Source organism: Carassius gibelio, chromosome B2 (genome assembly GCF_023724105.1).
Source record: "Carassius gibelio isolate Cgi1373 ecotype wild population from Czech Republic chromosome B2, carGib1.2-hapl.c, whole genome shotgun sequence".
In the NCBI taxonomy this organism is placed as follows: Eukaryota; Metazoa; Chordata; class Actinopteri; order Cypriniformes; family Cyprinidae; genus Carassius; species Carassius gibelio.
In genome coordinates, this window is record NC_068397.1 from 1,562,872 (window position 1) to 1,588,707 (window position 25,836).

At 40.2% G+C, this 25,836-nt stretch overlaps 1 protein-coding gene across 3 annotated transcripts in view; it reads right to left on the reverse strand.

The window, feature by feature from the left end:
* LOC127950443 (tripartite motif-containing protein 16-like) overlaps positions 1 to 12,129 on the reverse strand; it is a 57,894-nt gene extending 45,765 nt beyond the window's left edge. Inside the window, exons 1-6 of one of the 3 annotated variants that reach the window (XM_052547501.1) lie at positions 11,495 to 12,127; positions 10,884 to 10,979; positions 10,571 to 10,804; positions 10,016 to 10,175; positions 9,828 to 9,875; positions 9,377 to 9,619 (exon numbers count right to left, since the gene is read on the reverse strand). In XM_052547501.1, coding sequence (XP_052403461.1) covers positions 9,377 to 9,619; positions 9,828 to 9,875; positions 10,016 to 10,175; positions 10,571 to 10,804; positions 10,884 to 10,979; positions 11,495 to 12,067 — 1,354 coding nt within the window. In that variant the 5' untranslated portion in view covers positions 12,068 to 12,127. Of the gene's footprint in view, positions 1 to 9,376; positions 9,620 to 9,827; positions 9,876 to 10,015; positions 10,176 to 10,570; positions 10,805 to 10,883; positions 10,980 to 11,494 lie in introns of all 3 variants that reach the window. The other 2 variants (XM_052547502.1, XM_052547503.1) reach the window with 2 other exon arrangements.
* Between the last annotated feature and the right edge of the window lie 13,707 nt (positions 12,130 to 25,836).

A 25,836-nucleotide genomic window follows, 5' to 3' on the forward strand; every position in this document is an offset into this window, starting at 1 on the left:
CAGGAAGAGGCAGCAAAGCCAATACCTGATCACCCACCTGAAAATTTCTCCACTTAGCCTTCCTGTCAAAAAGTTGTCGCATTTTTGTTTGAGACTTACTCAGCTTCTTTTTAGCAATAGCTCGTGCCTCATACAGTCTACACCGAAATCCACTCACATAGTCGGAAACATTTTCAGAAGGTTTAGACGTACGCCACTCATCAGCTAAAACAGCAGTAGGTCCTCGTACTGTATGTCCAAACACTAGTTCATTCGGACTAAAACCAATGCTTTCCTGGATTACCTCACGTATAGCCAGCAACAACCACGGCAAGCCTTCCTCGAGTTCCACACAATACGATCTTAAAAGAGACTTCAAGGTTTGATGAAACCTTTCAAGAGCTCCTTGACTTTGTGGATGATAAGCACTAGAAATATTGTGGTTTACTCGAAGCTGACGCAGGACTTTTGAAAACTGTTTCGACATAAAATTTGAACCCTGATCCGATTGAATCACTTTGGGAATTCCAAAGGTTGACATAAAATTAGTGAGGGCCTTCAAGATGGACTTTGTAGTGATAGACCTTAATGGATAAGCGGCAGGATAACGAGTAGTCTGGCACATAACAGTGAGAAGATATTGATGACCAGTCTTAGATCGGGGCAAAGGACCAACACAGTCAATAATCAGATGCTCAAAAGGCGTGGAAACAACAGGAATAGGCTGCAACGGAGCAACAGGCATTTTCTGGTTTGGCTTACCGGTGATCTGACATATATGGCAAGATCTTATATACTTAGCCACATCTCGTTTTACTCTAGGCCAATAAAACTGTCGCGTAACACGATCATACATTTTCCGGACACCGGTATGACCAGCAAGTCTTTCATGAGCTAGTTTCAACACAGATTCTCTTACGGAAAGAGGGATTACAATCTGGGCTCTAGGTTCCAGAGAAGCATCTTTATGCATGACCCCCTTCCGACAAAGCAGACCTTCATCAAGGAAGTACGAAGAATGATGATCAGAACACTTAGACCCTTCAGCAGAAAATAAAGGTTTAAGAGTATCATCGCTCTGCTGAGCTCTTATCAAGTCCTCTCGAGAGATCTGTAACAGAGAAGCCAGAGAACAGTAAGCAACAGAGAGATCAGCATTAGTTTCATCAAGAGTGGACAGAAACTCAGATGTGTCAGCAGATTCATGTCGCAGTGCTGTAGAATCTTTCTGGTCAGAAGACAGCGAAGAACAGGCTTTCAGGTCTGGTTGTTTGGGACTCTTAGACACATCAGATACTTGCTCACCTGTAGTAACAGTGTAAAAGAAGGTGTCATGAAGTGGAATCTCAACAACTTGATTTTCAGATAGCGGTTTAGCCATTGAGCGAGTAACTGCACAAGCTGGGAACAAATCAGGAAATTGTTTATGGTTAACATCAGATTTCCTGGGTACAGATACTACTATGGGTGGAGCTGCCACACTACTCTTTCCCCAAACATTCCCACCAGCTAAATCATTCCCCAGGATAAACGTAATTCCAGGAACTGGAAGTGCAGAACAGACACCAACTACTACATCACCAGATACGATAGCAGAGGAAAGATGGATTCGATGCAAAGGCACTTCAACAAACCCCATCTCAAAACCTCGTACTAGTACATGGGTTCCAGTAGCAGTTTCAGGAGTTAAAGGCAAAATTCCTTCTAAAAGAAACGACCGAGCATCTCCCGTATCTCGAAGAAGACGTACTGGCACCGTTTCGTTTGAACCAGGCAATGACACATTTCCCTCAGTAATAAAAGGTGTATAATCAACAGAGGAAGTTATACACTGACCAACAGTTTTATCACTAGAGCTAGATAAATGACGAGCTCTCTCATCACGAGTGTCAACAGTGAATGGTGAGGTAGAAACTAAAGCAACAGGTTTCGACAATTTATCTTTCTTCTTGAGAATAAGACAGATATTTTATGACCAGGCTTTTTACAATAAAAGCAAACCATGTCCCGTGAGAGTGCCGGTTTACTAGCATATTCAGCAACTGTCGCCCTAATATTCCTACTCATCACAGGAGACTTTGTCTTAGGTTGAAAGCAAAACTTAGACTTACTCATATCGTTGGTTTTAAGACCGACTGAACTGAACGAACGACGATGGGTTAACACAAATTCATCAGCCATGATAGCAGCTTCAGAAAGTATATTCACCTTGTGTTCAGTGAGATGCGTAGCCACAGCATGAGGAACACAATGTTTAAACTCCTCTAAGAGCACTAATTCTCTCAACTGCTCTTTAGTTGTAACTTTCATTGAAGTGCACCAACGATCAAATAAGTTCTCTTTTTCTCTTGCAAATTCAACATGAGTACATTCATCAGTTTTAATCAAATTCCTAAATTTTTGACGATATGCCTCAGGAACGAGTTCATATACATGTAACACAGCAGATTTCACAACATCATACTCACCACTCTGTTCGAGTGAGAGTGCAGAATAAACTTCCTGAGCTTTACCTGTGAATACACACTGTAACAATAAAGTCCAAAAGCTTTTCGGCCATTTCATGGATAAAGCAACACGTTCAAAGTGATAGAAATATTTATCCACTTCCTTTTCAGAAAATGGCGGCACTAATCTCATATTTCTGTGAATATCAAACACCGGTTCACCTGCATTCGCATGCTGTTGTGGAATAGGAGGCGCTTGTGAAGCTTCAGCTGTCTTTGCTGCTAATTCTAACTCCAATTTGTTTTATCTGAAACGCTCTCTCCTCTCGTTCCTTCTCTAACTCAAGCTCCAACCTTCGCATAGCTAATTGATGATCTAATTTTCTCTCTTCAAATTCTCTTTCTACCGCTCGCTCTTTCAAAGCGCGATCATCACGTTCAGCACGAGTTTTCGCGGCATCTAAACACAATTGCTTTTCTTGCAAAGACAATTCTGGAAATTGTATCTTACTTCCACTATCAACCTCCGCAGTATACTCAAACGATTCACTAGGAGCTATAAACTCAGCGCTTACCTCTATAACTCCTCTATCAATAAGTGACCGCTTCAAAGTAGTCACAATAGTTTCCTTCAGCCTCTTTTCCTGAGAAGTAAGATCAACACTGAAGCGTTCGGCGATTTGCACTAACTGCTCCTTTGTACAACTCTCAAGCAAAGCTTCTGATGGACACGCAACGAAATCTTCGATCACCGAAGACATTTTGTTTGTATTTGTATACGCGCAATAACCGGGCTCAAGGCGTCTTTAACCGCTGAAATCCGTAACGATCAGTTAAACTGAAAGTCCGGAAGCGTACCCCCGACAGAGAGTTAAATCTCCACCCAGGATAACCCTTAAAAACAAAAAAAGCAAAATAACAAACAAAACAACAAACAGTGTTCCGTCGGAAGGATTGCATACACAACCCAGCTGGATACACTCTAACTAACCGGAGTTCTCATTCATAAAAGGTAATCATTCACAAAAAAAATTACCATACTCACCAACATTCCTACACCAAAGGATCCCGGACGAGCCCCCAATTTATGTCACGGCCAGCTCGTTCTCGACCGTAACATAAAATAGGATCACACTTGCACAGATGGTTTGACTTGCAAGTTTGTTTATTACAATGAAAAATAATCCATTAAACAAAAAAATATAGCATAATGTCTAGGGTTTAAATAAAGAAATCATAATCCAAAAGGTAAGGAATGTTGACAAAGATAAACAAAAGCAACGGTTGGGGCACAAATGACTTCTCTGGAGACTGCCATTCCCCAGAGGAAGTAATGTGAGATGAATTAGTCCAGCATTTATTTTCTCCACAATCAGTGCAAATCAGTCAGCAGGGGTGTACAGTCAACCACACCCTCCCAGGTCATTCCGCCCCCAGCAGGGAAGAAAAGGGAGCACAGGGTCGTAACAGTCATGTAAAGAGACTGTGCAGAACTGTCAAGACAAATATAAACTGCTTCTGATTAATAAGACAATATATACCCATTAAGGTAGCACAGCAGTTTATGTATTCTATGATATTTTCTCATCTATCGTATTGCATTACTGTTTGGGGTCAGGCCAATCAAACAAGAATTACACCCGTTAGGTCATTGTATAAACAGGCATTAAAAGTAATCGACCAGAAACCTGTAAGATGGCACCATTGCCTCATTCTTAGGAAGCATAATGTTTTGACAGTTTTGTAAATCATTTCTAAAACTACTTTTTAAGTGTGTGAACAACCTTGCACCAGAAATGTTCTGTCAACTAGTTTTGAAACAAAATAGTGAAATAAGAACCAGAGGCACAGCAAGAAGAAACTGTATAGCCGCAAAACGTAGAACAACATTTAGTCAGACATCATTTTCAGTAAGAGGCATAAAATTGTGGAACGCCTTACCATCAGAAATTAAAACACTGACAGAACTCAAGGTTTTTAATACACATTTAAAGCAATGGCTGAAACTGAAACAACTTTGTGAACATTGACTGTACAGGATACAACACAATGCATACAAACATAAAGTTACATATGTTAGCATGCACAGACATATGCATACTTCCCTGTTTTTGTATTGTTAAATGTGTCTAGACTCTGTTTTATAGAGATTTCTACATTTATTTAAGCTCATATCTTATTTTATGTATGGGATGTATTTATTGTATGTATTTTAATAGTTATAATTTTTTTATCCAATACTCATGAAAATAAAATATCAAAATATGGGTAAAAAAGCAATAATCATCTTCTAATTAAAGATCACAGCAGATTCTGAATACTAATGAACTCATTTTCAATCTTTACCACGATCCTTCAAACCACTGTGTTTTACTCATTTTTCAGCAAGACATTTTTAATAATTTAAAATATAATAAAATTTAGTATGATAATTGTTTCCTTACTATATTTTAGAATAGCATAGTTTAACAAGTCTATTTCAGAGCTGATGGTGAAGATTGAAGATCAGGATGAAGTGAAGGAGAAATATAATTTCATTAGTTGAGAAAAAACCTGCTCAGAGGTAAAGAAACCCAAAAAGCCTCATCGTGCAAAGACTTTCTCACACAAAGGAAACTTTAAGGAGCACGTCAGGATTCACCGCAGAGAGAAAAACCAGAGTGTGTAAAAGATGCCTGACTGAACTCGTGAAGACTGACACTGGAGAGAAACGGTTCACCTGAAGGATCACAGCAGAGAACGAGCTCTGCATCTCTGCGTCTCAGGAGACACCTGCACTATATCACACTGCCAGTCTTATTCATGTCTGTGTTTAGAGTTAGATCGCATTAAAGTCTCTGTTGGTGTTACGGTCAGGTGTTCCTTTACTTTTGTCCATATATTACTTACTTACCGGACTTACTTAGACTTATATGTCCAGAATTTCCAAAAAATGGAAATGCTTATTTTAGACATTATTTAAAATGGGATGTTAATTCTGCAGATGATGTTCATTCCTCTCCTGTGGTGAGAAGTTGAGCAGGGAACAGTCATCTATTTATCCCAAAATATCTTTATTGATGTCTCAAGGAGCACAACACACTTTGGTCTTACAGTAGGAAAAACTGAAGATCTTAAATTCAGTTTGTCCAGGAATAGAAGCCATCACACTAAAAGAGGAAAGTTGTCTATCAAACAGAGTGAACTAGACAACAGAAAATATTCACAATTTATGATCCTATCACTGATAAACAACAATGTCCTTCTTGAAAGAGATCAGCTCGATGGTGAAGAATCTCACTGTAAAGTACATTACTGTGAAATACATCTTGTCGAGATTCACACAAACACAATCTGTTATGTCTCACATGAAGGTTTAGTTGATGTTTGGGGAAATCTGATGTGTAACATTATATTAGATCCATGCATTACAGTAGGTTTTAATATGGATCTGTCTCAATGTTAATCAAACATGAAAATAAAAGACAGAATCACTCGATGCTCTTCATTAAACTACTGTGTATTAGCATCTTTGTTCTTATTTTTAATAGCAAAGATAAAATAAAAATAGCTATACTGTGATTAATAATATAGTAATTAATATTAAGACAAATATGCCATGTTTCTTGGTGATTTTACTTTTTGTCTGACACTAGAAATTATAGGCAGATGGTAAGATGGAAAGACTGTGACATGCTCCTCATTTCCAGAAGTGTAAAATACTTAAGTACAGTAATCAAGTAAAATTACTCAATTATTATTTTGGGGGATTTGTACTTTACTCAACTACAGTTTTGTGATGAAACGGCGGAGTCAGTTAGATCCATCTGCAGCAGTTTATTAATACAGGTGAGTAAGCAGAGAACAGCTGACATAAACTCAGGCTGGCAATGAAAAGGAACTTAAGCAGACGTTCGTAGAGAACTCAGATAATCTCATCAATCGGGTTACAAGGACCAGAGATAATAACAATACAGACCAGGGGTAAATCAAAACTTCACAAAATATCAAAGGGGACAGCAGTCAATATAAAGGGGAGAACACAAGGTGCAGGTGAAAATACTAGAAGGTAATCAAGATAATTAAGCAGGGTTAGACGGGGATGATTGGGGAGAGGGACACTGGGAAATGCAGTCCTAATATTCAGGAGAGAGGGATCTGATGCCGCCAGAGGAGGGCGTAGCAGAACGTTCCATGACAAGTTTAAACTGACTACTTGTACTTTTACTTGATTACATTTCTGAAGAAGAAAAAAAAAAACAGTACTTTTTTTACTCCTTACAATTATATTTCACCTTGAAAAGTAAATTATATTTTTATTTTATCTTATGCACATTAAATATGGTAAACAGAAGCTCAAACGTTGCTACAAAGAGCAGTTGCATTTTCCCGCCCAAAACAGTTTATTCCTTATTTGTTCTGTTTTGATAGAGCCATTAGCTCTGTAATATATTAGCTGAATGCACAAAATTGCAAATAAAATCAGTGATGAGAATTTAAATACAATTAATATTTTTGTGGTGTTTTTTATTATTATTAAATGTTACAAATCTCCAAAAAAAGTGTTAAAATAAACATTATATGCTAAATTAATTGTATTTCATGTTTAGTGATGTTTTTTTTATCTTAATAGTTGCATGCTTATCTTATTAATTAATCTAATTAGTCACAAATAATTATTTATCAATATTTGCTAAGAAAAAAACTCTAAATGTCCCAAATATACATTGAAAAGATTAATTGTCCTTTCAGACAGTGATATTGAATAGACAACACAAATAAAGTGGCCTTAAAAAAGTTAACGTTGTATGTTTTAATTCTATGACTCTCCTCATTAATTCGACACATTCTTGTATTCTGTCTGGAATATATTTCTGTCCTCTCCATCACATCTTGCTCTTCACAGGGACAGTTCACCCAAAACCATTTACTGAAGCTCAGTCATCCAAGATGTTCATGACTTTCTTTCTTCACATGAACACAAAGATGTTTAGTCCATATAATGCAAGATTAAAATATTGGGAGTTGTATTTTTCTTACATTGTTTCTCTTAAGAAGACAGTGATTCATTAACAGGGGTTGAGTTACTGTCATATCTCTTTGTGTATAGTTTTTGAAGTGTCATTTTTGGATGTCCCATACAAATTATAGTAAGAGAATTTTTTTTTTTTTTTAACTCTTAGTTTGTGTTTTTCTGATAAATGAAAGTCATACAGGATGGCATCAGAGTGGAAATTATGGAGTTTCCTTTTAATCCCTTTCCCTGTATTTCTTTTTTTTATTTTATTTTTTATATAATGGTTTCTCTCCTGTTAACCATTCTTCTGTATTGTCTGTCAAAAAATACTTGAGAACAATTTAAAGTTATACTTTTTTACTTTTACTCAAGTATGATTTTGACCAGATACTTTTAACCGAGTACAATTTTCACTGAGTACTTGTACTTTCACTTGAATAAGATTTTGAGTAATTTATACCCCTCTGATAATTTCTGAAGAACTTGTCACTTGTCACATCTTATAATTAGATAATTAGATAACTAGCTGACTCCTACCTTGAATCAAATTTTTTAACCAATAATCTGATTTTATGGTTAAAGAGGGAAACATATTATTCCTTTTGTGACTCGTCTGATTTTTATGTCAAAGAAATTATAAGGAGGTTCTTGATTTGTCTTCTGGAGATCTGCACAGAGGAATAAAACACATCACCTTTCATCAAGTGTGTAGAAGCTTTATTTTAAATCACAGAACCGGAATTACACATTGAAAAAAATAATTGGGATGGTTTTGGCGCAGTGGATAAGACACATTTGGTTGAGAGACCTGGGTTCGAATGTGACCAATGTGTCCCTGAGCAAGACACTTAAACCCTAGTTGCTCCAGAGGCGTGCGACCTCTGACATATACAGCAATTGTAAGTCACTTTGGATAAAAGTGTCAGCTGAGTGTAAAATATATATATTTTTGCAAAATATTAATATAATCATTATTATTATTATTAATATGATTAACTTAATAACTGATTTTAACTAACACAAATATGTGTCCCAGCAGCACAGAAGCAGTCATCAGTAACACAGACGTATATTTGCAGCAATAGACAACAACACATTGTATGGGTCACAATTATACAATTATATATTTCTCTTTTATGGCAAAAATCATTAGGATATTAAGTAAAGATCATGTTCCATGAAGATATTTTGTGAATTTCCTACTGTAAATATATAAAAACTTAATGTTTGATCAGTAATATGCATTGCTAAGAACTTCATTTGAACAACTTTAAAGATGATTTTCTGAATATTTAGATTTTGTTGCTCCCTCAGATTCCAGATTTTCTAATATCTCAGACAAATATTGTCCTCCGAATAAACCACACATCAAATAAATTCAAATAATTTACCCTTATGTCTGGTTTTGTGCTGCAGGGTCAAATGTAGGATGTGAAGGTCACAGAAACACAGAGTCACTCAGCAGGACTCACACACACTGATCTTTCCGTCTCTGTGAGGATTTATTACATTTATTCTGATGTTATTTCACTGACAGAAGTAAAGCTGCAGTATTAATGTCATGAAGAGAAAAGAAGAGATTCAGTAATTACACTGTTATTGATCTATCATGCAGCTCAAAGCATTGTGGGTAGAATCTCTCGTCAGTGTATTCTGATTCATCAACACAGTTTCACTGATCCAGGCCAAAGAATAAACAATCCACTATTAAACCCAAACCCAGGGTAGAGTGGCTGAGTGAATGTGGTCTGGACTGTGTGGATGAGGCTCATTGTGTCAGAGACGCTGTAGAAGGACAGAGTTCCTGCTCTGTGATCCACAAACACTCTTATTCTACTGCTGATGGACTTTACAGGGAGAACAGTCTCTGTGTTATTGTGTATGAATGAGTAACTGGAGGAAGAGCAGCACAAACTCCAGGACTGATCATTAAATCCAAACACACACTCTTTACCTCCCTTCCTGCTGATGCTCTTATATGACACTGATATATACACACCATCATCTCCACTCCACTCAATCTCCCAGTAACAGCGTCCACACACACTCTCTCTACACAACACCTGATACACATCAAATCTGTCTGGATGATCAGGATACGACTGGAGTGTGTAAGTGGTAGTAATCACTCTGTTGTTCTCAGACAGACGGAGGTGTTTATTCACTGTGTTCAGATCCAGAGTGAGCTGATGGGAATCTGATGGAGATAAAACACATCAGAATCAGGAATTATGAATCTGTTTGATCTCTTCATGTTCAGTGTATCATCAGTGTCTCAGTACAGATGAACAGATATCTGTGAACATCATCATTTACATCATCAGTTATAAACTCTTCTTTCACCATCTACAGGAAGAACATGAACACACTCATGAGTTTTTCTGCAGGTTTTCTAACTGACTTACATTGTAGGAAGTCCTTCCTGGTTCTGGGAACAATGTTGGTGAATGGGACTGTGGAAATCAACAGACATGAACAGTGTGATTCTCATGATCAAGTATCTATTCCTAACACATTTCTTATATGAAGTTCTCCATGATATGAGATGATGATGGACTGGTTTCTGAGAGCAGATGAATCTCCAGGACTTTACCTCTGTCTGAGATCTTCTTGAGCTGCTCTTTGCAGAAATCCTCCAGTTTGTCTCTCAGCTGATGGACAGATTCTCTCAGATCATCAGAAGAGACGAGAGAACTGAAGAGATCATCATTTACGTCTGTGGATTCAGGAGGAGCTGAGAGAGACTGGAAACTCTAAAGAAAACAGAAATCAAAGTCATCAGCTCCACACTTCACTCAGTAACCTGCAGGAACATCAGATTGTCTTCAGTGATCTTTAGTAACTCAATCCAGCACTTACACATCATCAGCTTCATTCTCCTCATATTCATTATATCACATCAGAGCTAAAGATCCTATTATTCACCACATACACTGTTTGTGAACTTTCTAGGAAACCTGGTTGAATGATAAAACATCTGCTAAGAACATAAATGTCCATATAATAACTCAAGCACATCAATGGAGTCTCATTGTAGAGTTGAGTAGATTTGATCAGGAGAAACAGCTCAAAGTTATGATTAGATTGACCATTATAGATATCTTTCACTCAGGTCCACTATGATCCTGTTCTTCTAGATCTGTGTTACCTGCAGGAACTGGATGTGATCCTGTGTGTGTGAAAGCTGCTCCAGCTCAGCGTCTCTCCTCCTCAGATCATTGATCTCCTGCTCCAGTCGCTCCAGTCGTTCTTCAGCTCGACTCACTGCAGTCTTTTCCTGATCTCTGATCAGTCGTATCAGCTCAGAGCGGCTTCTCTCAATGGAGCGGATGAGCTCAGTAAAGATCCTCTCACTGTCCTCCACTGCTGTCTGTGCAGAGCGCTGTTAGGACACACAGTGATTCAGCTTCAGTGAGTCTGAACTGAGACGGAGACAAACTTCTCTTCTTCTCCAGACTCACCTTATGAGACTCCACAGTCTCTCTCAGCTGCTGGAGATCTTTCTCTCTCTGCTGGATTCTCTGCCGGAGCGTCTTCTGTGTCTCCTTCAGCTGCTTCTGCAGGACATACAGATGATCGTCAATCTCACAGAAAACTACTGGCACTAAATCATCATGAACAGATCAATCCAGGAAAAGTAGGGTGAGGCATTTAAAAGGTTAATTATCTGAACTGATAATCAATGGCTGTAGGTTCAAACTCCAGAAGTGATGATTGATCATTTACTACCATCTTTCATGAATTATCTATCATGTGTGATTAAGGCCTGTTTCACACTATAAGTGTATATTATGAAAGTGAATCTGACAGATGTAGAGCTTCACACTGACTTCTGTGTTCTGTGTAATTAAGCTGCAGCTCTAGACAGAAAATAAAGGACTGAAGTGAAGCTATAAAGGGCTAAAATAACCTGGATTCAGTCAGTTTTACTGAACAGAAAGTGTTTGTGTGCAGCTGTTGTTCATTTCTGCTGTGGTGAACAGTGTGAATGCTGTAAGCTGTTAATAAGGTGCTGATATAAACACATGAAACGAGTGTCAGCAATATTTCATCAGTGTCTAGTGTTAAATACCTGTTTCTCTGTCCTCTGTGCTGCAGCTGATACAGTGTCGTGGTTTTTATGTTCATCCATCGTACACAGCAGACATATAAACGTCTGATCTGTGCGACAGAAAACCTCGAGGATCTTCTCATGTTTCTGGCAGATCATCTCCTGCAGTCGTCCAGTGGCTTCAATCAAACTGTGTCTCTTTCCTTTAAACCAACTCTCATGTTGTTCGAGGTGATTCTGACAGTAAGAGTTCAGACACACCAGACAGGACTTGACGGCTCTGTATTTTCTTCCAGTACAGACGTCACACTCCACATCTCCAGCTCCTGCAGGAACCACACTTTGAAGTTTAGTCTTCTTCAGTTTCTCCATCATTTCAGCAAACACCACGTTCTTAAATAAAGCAGGTCTTGGGCTGAAGGTCTGTCTGCACTGAGGACAGCTGTAGACTCTCTTCTGATCCTCTTCATCCCAGCAGTCAGTAATACAGCTCATACAGTAACTGTGTCCACACTGGATGGTCACTGGATCCTTCAGGAGATCCAGACACACCGGACACAAAAACTCATCCTGAGAAAATCTGGCTTCTGCCATTTTACTGCAGAAATACAGAGTCACAAACACACAGAGCTCAGCTACACTTTCACTTTCTCTTTCCCCGAACTCATGTGATTCCTGTTTCCTGGTTCTGTGTTTGAGTGATGTGTGTAAAACAGGTGTGTCTGAGTCTGTAAAACAGGTCTCTCATTCCTGAGATTAGTTTAAACAAACACACAGATAAACACTCAAGCCAGCTAGTTGTATACAAGTAGTGTTTTGGGGACAAAGGTTTTTTCTTTCATATGTCTCTGTCTAACACATTAATGATGCAAAGGAAAAACATATAAAAGCTTAAAACATGATTTACTGTATTATATGATAACTATATAATTTCTTTTGCTCCCTTTGCTAAAAGTTTAAGTGAAAATTGTAATTGCTTTTGTTATGATTACATTATTATCAGTGACACTGATTTCAAAGAATCAAAGGAATTGTCTCAAGTTTCATGAGATCTGTACACAGAAAACCAAAAAAGCCTAATAGAAGTGTAATCATAAGCAGTTTGTTCAATAACAGGGGTTATGAGAAGAACTCTTTCAATGGGACAGTTAATAACAACTCAATGATTAAAGTTAAACCTTAACTGTGGAAGTTGAAAGTTCAAAACCAAAAGTAGCTGTTTTTAAAGACTTATCTGGAAAGACACATATGTTCAAATCCAGCTGTCAGTCACTGATTTAAAAAAGTGCACATAGTAAAACACACGTCAGTGTAGTGAGGTCGATGAAATAATATTGAAAATAGTGATAGCATGCACTTTTAAAACTTGCTGAGACAAGAGTTAATTCAACCAGAGTCAATGGCCAAGTGCCCAACTAACATGAACACTAATCACCATATAGATAACATACTTTAGCAACCGTAGTACATTTACCAAATGAAAGAAATAAAGCCAAACTGGCTTGAAATAAGGGAAAATGGGAATTTTGTTTTTGCAGTTGTTTAATCATCCTCTGGTGAGATACTGATTTCATCTAACGATGTTGCTGTAAGTAGTTGATGTGTTTCTGCTCACCTCTTCACTTTTTTCTGTTCTTGGCATTCATCTTATTATCAGTGTTTCCGCTTGATAACTGTAGGTGTCATCACTAATGCTCAGTCATCATTTTAAGAGTGAATCTACAACTGGTGCAGTGTTAAAGGTCGCATGACATGAAAATATCACTTTATGAGGTTTTATAACATTAATATGAGTTTCCCTAGCCTGTCTATGGTCAATCAATCAATCAATCAATCACCTTTATTTATATAGCGCTTTAAACAAAATACATTGCGTCAAAGCACTGAACAACATTCATTGGGGGTCAGTTCTCCTCTGACCAGACGAAACCAGTAGTTCAATTCCAGACTGCAGCAAAGTCAGATTGTGCAGAAGAATCATCTGTTTCCTGTGGTCTTGTCCTGGTGCTCCTCTGAGACAAGGTCTTTACAGGGGATCTGTATCTGGGCTCTAGTTGTCCTGGTCTCCGCTGTCTTTCAGGGATGTAGAGGTCCTTTCTAGGTGCTGATCCACCATCTGGTCTGGATACGTACTGGATCCGGGTGACTGCAGTGACCCTCTGATCTGGACACAGACTGGATCTGGTGGCTACAGTGACCTCGGAATAAGAGAGAAACAGACTAATATTAGTGTAGATGCCATTCTAATGATGTAGCAAGTACATCGGGTGTTATGTGAAGTGTTCCCGGTTCCGGTTTACCTAATTAATGCAGCCTAAAAATCCTTTAACGGATTTGGATATTAAAAGCATATCAGTATGTTATGTGTAAGCCAGGTTAAAGAGATGGGTCTTTAATCTAGATTTAAACTGCAAGAGTGTGTCTGCCTCCCGAACAATGTTAGGTAGGTTATTCCAGAGTTTAGGCGCCAAATAGGAAAAGGATCTGCCGCCCGCAGTTGATTTTGATATTCTAGGTATTATCAAATTGCCTGAGTTTTGAGAACGTAGCGGACGTAGAGGATTATAATGTAAAAGGAGCTCATTCAAATACTGAGGTGCTAAACCATTCAGGGCTTTATAAGTAATAAGCAATATTTTATAATCTATATGATGTTTGATAGGGAGCCAGTGCAGTGAGGACAGGACCGGGCTAATATGATCATACTTCCTGGTTCTAGTAAGAACTCTTGCTGCTGCATTTTGGACTAGCTGTAGTTTGTTTACTAAGCGTGCAGAACAACCACCCAATAAAGCATTACAATAGTCTAACCTTGAGGTCATAAATGCATGGATTAACATTTCTGCATTTGACATTGAGAGCATAGGCCGTAATTTAGATATATTTTTGAGATGGAAAAATGCAGTTTTACAAATGCTAGAAACGCGGCTTTCTAAGTAAAGATTGCGATCAAATAGCACACCTAGGTTCCTAACTGATGACAAAGAATTGACAGAGCAACCATCAAGTCTTAGACAGTGTTCTAGGTTATTACATGCAGAGTTTTTAGGTCCTATAATTAACACCTCTGTTTTTTCTGAATTTAGCAGTAAGAAATTACTCGTCATCCAATTTTTTATATCGACTATGCATTCCATTATTTTTTCAAATTGGTGTGTTTCACCGGGCTGCGAGGAAATATAGAGCTGAGTATCATCAGCATAACAGTGAAAGCTAACACCATGTTTCCTGATGATATCTCCCAAGGGTAACATATAAAGCGGGAAGAGTAGCGGCCCTACTACTGAGCCTTGAGGTACTCCATACTGCACTTGTGATTGATATGATACATCTTCATTCACTGATACGAACTGATGGCGGTCATATAAGTACGATTTAAACCATGCTAATGCACTTTCACTGATGCCAACAAAGTGTTCAAGTCTATGCAAAAGAATGTTGTGGTCAATTGTGTCAAACGCAGCACTAAGATCCAATAAAACTAATAGAGAGATACACCCATGATCAGATGATAAGAGCAGATCATTTGTAACTCTAAGGAGAGCAGTCTCAGTACTATGATACGGTCTAAATCCTGACTGGAAATCCTCACATATACCATTATTCTCTAAGAAGGAATATAATTGTGAGGATACCACCTTTTCTAGTATCTTGGACAGAAAAGGGAGATTTGAGATTGGTCTATAATTAACTAGTTCTTTGGGGTCAAGTTGTGGTTTTTTGATGAGAGGCTTAATAACAGACAGTTTGAATGTTTTGGGGACATATCCTAATGACAATGAGGAATTAATAATAGTCAGAAGAGGACCTATGACTTTTGGAAGCACCTCTTTTAGGAGCTTAGATGGTATAGGGTCTAACATACATGTTGTTGGTTTAGATGATTTAACAAGTTTATACAATTCTTCCTCTCCTATAGTACAGAATGAGTGGAGCTGTTCCTCAGGGGGTCTATAGTGCACTTTCTGATGTGATACTGTAGCTGACGGCTGAATGGTTGCAATTTTATCTCTAATAGTATCGATTTTAGAAGTAAAGTAGTTCATAAAGTCATTACTGCTGTGGTGTTGGGAAATGTCAACACTCGTTGAGGCTTTATTTTTCATTAATTTAGCCACTGTATTGAATAAATACCTGGGGTTATGTTTGTTTTCTTCTAAAAGAGAAGAAAAGTAATCGGATTTAGCAGTTTTTAATGCTTTTCTATAGGATATGTTACTTTCCCATCAAGCAATACGAAATACCTCTGGTTTTGTTTTCCTCCAGCTGCGCTCCATTTTTCGGGCTGTTCTCTTTAGGGTGCGAGTATGCTCATTATACCATGGTGTCAAATTGTTTTCCTTAACCTTCCTTAAGCGTAAAGCAAAGGAGCAACTGTATTTAAAGTGCTAGAAAAGAGAGAGTCCATAGTTTCTGTTACATCATCAAGTTGTTCTGAGGTTTTGGATATGCTAAGGAATTTGGATACATCAGGAAGATAACTTAAAAAGCAGTCTTTTGTGGTTTGAAGTGATGGTTCTTCAATACTTGTAACAAGAAGTAGAATTTACAATTTTGGCTATATGAAGTTTGCACAGAACTAAATAATGATCTGAGATATCATCACTTCACACTATCAACATCAATTCCATGTGACAGTATTAATTCTAGAGTATGATTTTGACAATGAGTAGGTCCTGAAACATGTTTTCTAACACCAATAGACTCCAGAATGTATACAAATGCTGATCCCAAGGCATCTTTATTTTTTTTTTATTTTTTTTTTCAACCTTTATTTAACCAGGAAAGTACTCGTTGAGATTAAAAATCTCTTTTTCAAGAGTGTCCTGGCCAAGATAGGCAGCAGTACAACCATACATACAACACAGAATACACAATAACATAAGACAACTAAAATAGCAGATACAACAACCACAAATCCTTAGCATATCATGCAGAACAACTACAGCCAAATGTGGCTGTTTCCAAGTAATATCCTCTTAAAAGTAACCAATGAGACAAGCTTATTAAGTTTCAAATTTTTCTGTAACTTGTTCCATGCAAAAGGAGCAGCAAAGTTAAACGCCTTTTTCCCCAGCTCAGTTCTAACACTTGGTACAGACAAAAGAACAAGATCCTGGGACCGAAGATTGTAAGTCCCTATATCTTTTACACTGATGTAGGTCAGAAGGTAGGATGGAAGAAGACCTAAAATAGCCTTATATATAAAAACATACCAGTGTTGAAGTCTCCGTGTTGACAGAGAAGACCATCCAACACGTTCATACTGTTCACAGTGGTGAGTGAGGACTTTAAGACCAGTGATGAACCTCAAAGCTCCATGGTATATAGTATCCAGTGCATGTAAACTTTGAGACGAAGCGTGCATATATAAAACATCACCATAGTCAATAATAGACATAAAAGTACCAGCAACTAACCTCTTTTTAGATTTGAATGAGAGACAGGATTTCATTCTGAAATAAAACCCTCGTTTAAGTTCTAATCTTTTTGCCAGCTGCTGAATATGTGAAGTAAAAGAAAGAGATTCATCTATTAAAATAGATATCTGTATTTAGAAACACATTCAATCTTCTTACCCTGAGAAGTAATGATTGAAGGCAGATTTAATTTAGAATTTGAATTTGAAAAAAGCATTACTTTTGTTTTTTCAGCATTTAAAACAAGTTTCAGATCATAAATGTTTTTTTGAAGCATATTAAAATCAAATTGTAATTGGGAGAGGGCTTGGACAGTGTCATCTGCATAAAAATGTTTAAAAAAAATTTCCTTTCACTATGTTATGATTCATGTCATTTATATATAGAATGAAAAGCAGTGGACCCAGCACTGATCCCTGTGGCACGCCTTTTGTTATTTTGAGATAGCTAGAGGTATTTCCCTCTGCCTGCACACACTGAGTTCTGTCTGTAAGGTAATTACCAAACCAACTTACAGTTTGTTCAGAAAGTCCTGCCCTCCACAGTCTGTGCTTAAGCACTGTGTGGTCCACTGTATCAAAAGCCTTAGAAAGGTCAATAAAAAGGGCTGCACAATGCTGCTTTTTATCTATGGATTCAATGAAGTCATTTAAAACCTTAAGAGCTGCAGATGTTGTACTATGCCTTTTTCTAAAACCGGATTGAAAGTCAGATAGAACATTTTTACTGTCTAAAAAATTATTTAATTGATCACTGACAAGAGACTCTAAAACCTTGGCCAGGACAGACAATTTAGAAATCGGTCTATAGTTATTTAATATAGCAGGGTCACCCCCTTTTAACAGGGGAACCACAAAAGCTGTTTTCCAGATGGACGGAATGAAATTTGTGTTCAAGCACCGATTAAAAATATTAGTTAAAGGCACTGAAATAAAATTAGCTGCTAACTTTAAAAAGTAAGGATCCAATATGTCAAGGCCTGCAGATTTTGTTGTGTCCAAGTGTTTGAGGGCTTTATCTACGTCTGAACCTGCAATAGGACTAAAACTAAAGCACTGAGTAGAAGGTTCGGAACCAACAGTCTCCACTATAGGGGAACACTTATGTTGAGTATTTAGTGACTCAAATAAAAATCCGGAGGCTATAAAATGTTCATTGAAACAATCAAGAATTTTGGTTTTGTCAGTAATTGTTTTAGAGTCTATCACAACACTTGAAGGAAGCTCCTGACCTTTACTGTTTTCTGATAGTGATTTGATAGTTTTCCAAAATTTTGATGGGTTATTCAGGTTATGAGTAGTTTGAGAAAGAAAATAATCGGCCTTGGCTTTTCTAATTTTGAGAGTACATGCATTCCGCAGCTGCCTAAAAACCAGCCAGTCAGAGTTCTCATTAGATTTTCTGGCTTTTGCCCATGCCACATTGCGGTCATGGAGGATCTTTGCTAAATCCAGAGAAAACCAAGCATTGTTTCGGCCTTTAACTCTGTATTTCTTTAAAGGAGCGTGCTTATTAATTATATTTACAAAGCCTTCATGAAAGAGATTCCAGGCACTATCAACATCTGCACTGTTATAAATTTTTTCCCAGTCAAAAATAGATAAATCATGAAGAAAGTCTTGTTCTGAGATGTGCTTCATATTACGCTTGACTATAATACATGGTTTGGTTTTTGATATTTTAGTATTTCTAACTGTAGCTATGACACAGTGGTCACTGATGTCGTTTGCAAATATGGAAGAAGTTGAATACTTATGAGGAACGTTAGTTAAAATTACATCTAATAGAGATGATTTTTCCGGGTTTTTAAAATTTGGCCGTGTGGGACTGTCAACAATCTGGAAGAGATTTAGTGAATCACAATTAGCTCTGAAGTCATCAGATATTGGTTGTAACCAATTCCAGTTAAGGTCCCCGAAGGCTACTAATTTATTAGAGTTAAAATCCGAAAGGAGTTGCATTAAGGAGGGCAGAGCACCATTAACAGCTGAACGAGTCCTGTAACAACCAATGACCGTTATACGAAGTGATTTAGAGATTTCAAGCTCCAATGCTAAAAATTCAAACTGTTTAACTAATGATATTGACCGCAATACATTAACATGATACTGATTTTTGATATAGATTGCTACACCCCCACCTCTATTAGGGCGGTCAGTCCTAAAAACATTATAACCGCTTATATTGATTACTTTATCTGAAACCGATTTACTTAACCAGGTTTCAGACAAGACAATTACATCGGAATCTGTAGAGTGAGCCCAGATACGCAACATGTCCATTTTAGGAACAAGACTGCGTACATTCAAGTGAAAGAAACCAAGACCTGATCTTTCTTTAAAATCTGCCGGGGTGTTAAAGCCTATAGGGGTGTCTGGGCCTGGGTTTGGCTGCACATTTCCTGACATCAACAGTAATAAAGCAATTAGACATTTTATCTTAACTGATTTCTTGTACGATTCATTGCTTCTACTTTTAAAATGGGAGTCATCATGGAGCACACAAGAGACAGTGGTAAAATTGTCATATAACGTCATGAGACTAGACAAACAAACCAAGTCAACGGTATCAGAAGGGAAGAATAGGCAACATGTGACATTTAGTGAACAGTCAAATGCACACGTTCCCTTTTGTGATTTACATGACATTGGGAATGCTGGACTGGAATATCCATTCCAGTAATAGGTATCCCCAGAGATAGATAAGGACAATGAAAAAATAAAACAGAGAGAGGCAAGGAGCAACCACTTCTTTCTCTCCATATCCATAGCACCACTCAGACATGTAAAAGACAAAATATTGCTTAAGAAACAGAACAAAAATAATAAAACAGTTCAGGTCAGCAATGAAGAAGTCCAATATGGGTTATCTGTTTTCTCTGCAGCGACCAATGATGTTACATGTTGTCACTTGTAAACAGGAAGCCCAGTGAATGAAGCAATGCTGCGGGTAAAAGAGTTTAATCAAAACCAGACGTCTCTATAACATCAAGCTATATCTTAAAAACCAGCAGTAAGAACAAAGAAGCACTTTCCTTCATTGTAGGGAGATCAAGCCCATCAAACTCAGTGACACGTCTGCACTCGAGCTCCAGTAGATAAGTAGGCTCCCGGCACCGACCAGTCAGCATGAAACAGATCCTCCAAAAGCAGTGCAGTTCTAGATAGATTTCAGTGCCAGCTTGGTGGTTCAGACTGTGATTTTATGGATATCGTGTGTTTGCAGACAGCACTGCTAGCGTTAGCACAATGCCAGTACACTGAGGATATCAGACCCGATCAAAACTGTACGGATTTGTGTCATCAAACAACCGTCAAGTATGACCAATACCGATTCTACATTATAGTTATATTGCAAAAAAGCTCATAAAATGATCAATTTGCTATTTTCCCATAAACAAACAAATATCAATCACAGACAGAGAGACATGCTGCCATCTTGGGATAGTCCATCTGTGGACTATCTTTTTCATTATCGACATGGATATTAAAATCACCAACTATTAAAACTTTTTCTGCAGCCAGAACTAACTCGGATGTAAAATCACCAAACTCTTTAATAAAGTCTGTATGGTGGCCTGCTGGCCTGTATACAGTAGCCAGTACAAACATAACAGGGGATTAATCATTAACATTTGTTTCTCTGGATAATGTTATTCAGATTCAGATTCAGATTCAACTTTATTGTCATTGCACATGTGGGCACAAGGCAACGAAATACAGTGGACAGGGGAAGAGATAACAGCAAAACATTAGGAAAGAGAGGAGAAAAAAACCAGCACCCAGACTGTGCTCCTATGGGAGCACCGTTTGAGAACAGTAAAAACACCACACCACAAATGCACATAATCAATACACCATAAACACACGACTAGCAACTGGGGATGGAAATTTGGGGGGTTGAGGCGATCCAGTCCAGGCAATAAGCATCCGGTCCAACAGCCATTACAGCGCTGGTCACAGGCCCGCTTGCCAGACTGGCGGAACAAAGCGTCGAAGGCGGGGGATGGGGGTTGGGAGGGTGAATGCATATCTGTATATGTGTAAGAGTTTGTGTATTTGTAGGCCTGGAGAGTTGAGACTCTCTCTAGATGCCTCAGTCCGCAGATTATACAGCGTCACAGCAAGTTGCCATGGAGACAGCCTTGGTCAGGTCCTAGACAGAGTCAACAATCAACAGGTGTGGGGGGAAACGGGTGAGGAACGCAGAGTCTCTCGCTGCCGTGCTTTCCAAGGAGAAATTTGTTTTCCAGCCAAGGCCAAGCTGGTAGTGGAGCCGAAAGAAGATAAGATACCAGTTGTTTTGGTCTAGTAGCCGCATTCCAATTTAATGGTCACTATGATTGTCCCTTTTGGTCTCCAAATCCTCCAATTTCCCTTCCAAAGCCGTGAGCTTCACCGTGATGTTATCCATATTGCGGTTAATAGTCTCAGTCTCAATGCTGACCGCTCTGCCCACTGCTTCAATCATGACGGGCAGCCTTATGAGGCTTTTAACAGCTGTTCCCGTCTTCTTAATTTTCCGATAACCCAGGGCAAAGCCTAATCCAATCAGCAGAAGACCTGTTATCATGGTTCCGAATAGGTAGATGTCTTCAATGTCCTCCACAGAAAGAGCCGCCAGACACACGACCCGCCAATTCGCCCACGCGTCCATCGTGTAGCCAGCTGCAAACGTTCCGGCAGGGCAGTCAGGTTCCCCCGAACCCAAGCTTCTCGTCGAGAAGATGGTGTCAATTGCGTTGAGAGACCAATTTATCAAATCCATGTTTCAGTTTAGGATAGTTTAGGATAGCAATGCAGAGAGAGTCTCTCAAAGTAGACGAGACAAGAGAAACAGGCGAAGCAGGGAAGACAGGGAGGAGAGGAAAGAAATGCGACCGCCTCCGTTGAGAGCTTTCTCTTATATTATATTATATGTATTCACACTATCAACATATTATTTACGAAAAGTGTTTTCGTAGAAATGGATCTGATATTCAATAAGCCAAGCTTTATCATTTGTTAATCCATATTGCATTTGTTTTTTATTTGTTGAATCTCAATTAAATTGTTAATCTTAACTTGGTTTGGACGTTTTTTGTATTTTCTAGTTCGGGGAACAGACACAGTCTCTATAGTGTGATAGTGGTCTCCCTATAGTGGTCCCCCAGTGGCTAGTGATTTCGATAGGTGTAAACCAAGCTCTGGGTGTCCTGCTCTGCCTTTGAGAAAGTGAGAACTTTCGGGATGCTCAGGAATCTTCCCCTTTTGACGTCATAGGGGGAAAGGTTACCTCCCTTTCTCTGCTTTGCCCGCCCAAACATTTACATTTAATTCAGTTGCAATTTCAGCACAGATATCCCTGTGGACTCCCCCAGAGTCAAGTCAGGTCCCCGTTGGGTCGAGTCAGATCCCCGTGGACACTCCAGAGTCGAGTCAGATCCCCGTGGACGCTCCAGAATAGAGTCAGGTCCACATGGATGCTCCAGAGTCGAGTCAGATCCCTGTGGACGCTCCAGAGTGGAGTCAGGTCCCCGTGGATGCTCCAGAGTGGAGTCAGGTCCCCGTGGATGCTCCAGAGTCGAGTCAGGTCCCGTGGACACTCCAGAGTCGAGTCAGGTCCCCGTGGATGCTGCAGAGTCGAGTTAGATCCCCGTGGCCGCTCCAGAGTGGAGTCAGGTCCCCGTGGATGCTCCAGAGTCGAGTCAGGTCCACATGGACCCCCCAGAGTGGAGTCAGGTCCCCGTGGATGCTCCAGAGTCGAGTCAGATCCCTGTGGACGCTCCAGAGTTGAGTCAGGTCCACGTGGACCCCCCAGAGTCGAGTCAGGTCCCCGTGGATGCTGCAGAGTTGAGTTAGATCCCCGTGGACGCTCCAGAGTTGAGTCAGGTCCACGTGGACCCCCCAGAGTCGAGTCAGGTCCCCGTGGACACTCCAGAGTCGAGTCAGATCCCCGTGGACGCTCCAGAATAGAGTCAGGTCCACATGGATGCTCCAGAGTCGAGTCAGATCCCTGTGGACGCTCCAGAGTGGAGTCAGGTCCCCGTGGATGCTCCAGAGTGGAGTCAGGTCCCCGTGGATGCTCCAGAGTCGAGTCAGGTCCCGTGGACACTCCAGAGTCGAGTCAGGTCCCCGTGGATGCTGCAGAGTCGAGTTAGATCCCCGTGGCCGCTCCAGAGTGGAGTCAGGTCCCGTGGACGCTCCAGAGTGGAGTCAGGTCCCCGTGGATGCTCCAGAGTCGAGTCAGATCCCTGTGGACGCTCCAGAGTGGAGTCAGGTCCCCGTGGATGCTCCAGAGTGGAGTCAGGTCCCCGTGGATGCTCCAGAGTCGAGTCAGGTCCCGTGGACACTCCAGAGTCGAGTCAGGTCCCCGTGGATGCTGCAGAGTCGAGTTAGATCCCCGTGGCCGCTCCAGAGTGGAGTCAGGTCCCCGTGGATGCTCCAGAGTCGAGTCAGATCCCTGTGGACGCTCCAGAGTTGAGTCAGGTCCACGTGGACCCCCCAGAGTCGAGTCAGGTCCCCGTGGACACTCCAGAGTCGAGTCAGATCCCCGTGGACGCTCCAGAATAGAGTCAGGTCCACATGGATGCTCCAGAGTCGAGTCAGATCCCTGTGGACGCTCCAGAGTGGAGTCAGGTCCCCGTGGATGCTCCAGAGTGGAGTCAGGTCCCCGTGGATGCTCCAGAGTCGAGTCAGGTCCCGTGGACACTCCAGAGTCGAGTCAGGTCCCCGTGGATGCTGCAGAGTCGAGTTAGATCCCCGTGGCCGCTCCAGAGTGGAGTCAGGTCCCGTGGACGCTCCAGAGTGGAGTCAGGTCCCCGTGGATGCTCCAGAGTCGAGTCAGATCCCTGTGGACGCTCCAGAGTTGAGTCAGGTCCACGTGGACCCCCCAGAGTCGAGTCAGGTCCCCGTGGATGCTGCAGAGTCGAGTTAGATCCCCGTGGCCACTCCAGAGTCGAGTCAGGTCCACATGGATGCTCTAGAGTCGAGTCAGGTCCCGTGGACGCTCCAGAGTCGAGTCAGATCCCCGTGGATATACCAGAGTCGAGTCAGGTCACCGTGGACTCTCCAAAGTCTAGGCAGATCACCATTGATCAGGTCCCAGTTGATTTCCCAGAATGTAGTCAGATCGCCATTGACCGTCCAGAGTCAGGTCAAGTCGCCATTGACCATCAAGAGTCAGGTCAAGTCACCATTAACAGCCATGTGTCAAGTTAAACCACAGTTAAACCTCATGAGTCAGGTCAAGTCACCGTTGATCTCCTTGAACAGGGTCAAGTCACGGTTGGTCTTTATGAGCCCAGTCAAATCACTACTGATCTACCAGAGCCTGGTCACATCTCAGCTGAACTTCCAGAGCCTCGTCACATCCTTTCTGTTGTACCCAGCAATGTTCTCTCAGCCTGTTTTATTGCTGTCAAGGAGACTGTTACGCTGTGGAACCTCCAGAGGTGGTGGCAACTGCTGCAGAACCTTTGGATGCCATCTACCCTCTCGTAGCTGAACCAAACCGGACAGTTATTGAAGTGCACAGTACAGACTCAATGACGGCTGAGTAGAACTGTTTCAGCAGCTCCTGTGGCAGGTTAAACTTCCTCAGCTGGCGAAGGAAGTAAAACCTTTGTTTGTTCACTGATTTGAAGTGCAGGGGGGAGAGGGGGACTGCAGGTGGTGTTAACTGTTGTGTCGACAGAACGGGTGTGGGAAGTTTCACATCTACATTTACATTTATTCATTTAGCTGACGCTTTAATCCAAATGTACAATTGCTAAATATGTCAGAGGTCGCACGCCTCTGGAGCAACTAGGGGTTAAGTGTCTTGCTCAGGGACACATTGGTGCCTCACAGTGGATTCAAACCCGGGTCTCTCAAACCAAATGCATGTGTCTTATCAACTGTGGTAACACCACCCCAATATAAAACATCTGCAATAAAACTCATTTAGGTCATTAGCAAGTTGTTGATTAGCCTAAGGGAGATAGTGTCTAGTAGTTTGTGATGGATCTCAGTCCTTTCCACACTGAAGTTGAGTCATTGGAAGTGAATTGATCTTCCAAATTTTTACCGTAGGTCTTTTTAGCTGCTCTAATCTCTTTATTCAGTTTGTTCCTGGCCTGCTTGTACAAGACTCTGTCCCCATTTCTGTAGGCATCTTCTTTGGCCTGACGAAGGTGTCTGGGTTTTACTGTAAACCATGGCTTATCATTGTTGAATTGTAAATAAGTCCTGGTAGGTATGCACATATCTTCACAGAAGGTTATATAGGAATTTACAGTCTCTGTGAGTTTGTCCAGATCAGTGGAAACAGCTTCAAAAACACAGTGAGGTCGAAACACACTTTTAAGGCCCACTCTGTTTCGCTGGTCCATCTCTTTACAGTCTTTACTACAGATTTAGCAGATTTAAGTTTTTGCCTGTAGTTGGTATAAGATGAACCAAACAGTGATCAGACAGCCCCAAAGCTGCTCGTGGAACAGAGTGATATGAATACTTTATTGTAGTGTAACAATGATTCAATATATTACTGTCTCTGGTGGGACATGTAACATGCTCTCTTTATTTTGGCTGTTCATGGGAGAGATTGGCTTTATTAAAGTCCCCGAGAATGATTAAAACAGAGTCCAGGTGTTGTTGTTCTGTCTCTGTGATCTGATCAGCGAGTTTCTGTAAAGCTGAGCTCACGTGCAGTTGTGGAGGAATATAAACATTGAGGCAGTAATTAAAGCAAAAGGAGCCCCTACCAAGTATTGAGTACATGTTAAGTAAATGAACATACTTTCCAGAAGGCCAACAATTCACAAAATGTTTTTTATTGGTCTTATGAAGTATTCTAATTTGTTGAGATTGACTTCAGTCTGTGTACATTGAATTTATTTAATACACAAGTTTCACAATTTGAGTGGAATTACTGAAATAAATTAACTGAAATAAAAAAGAAGCAAACCAGCGTTTCCGTGGACAG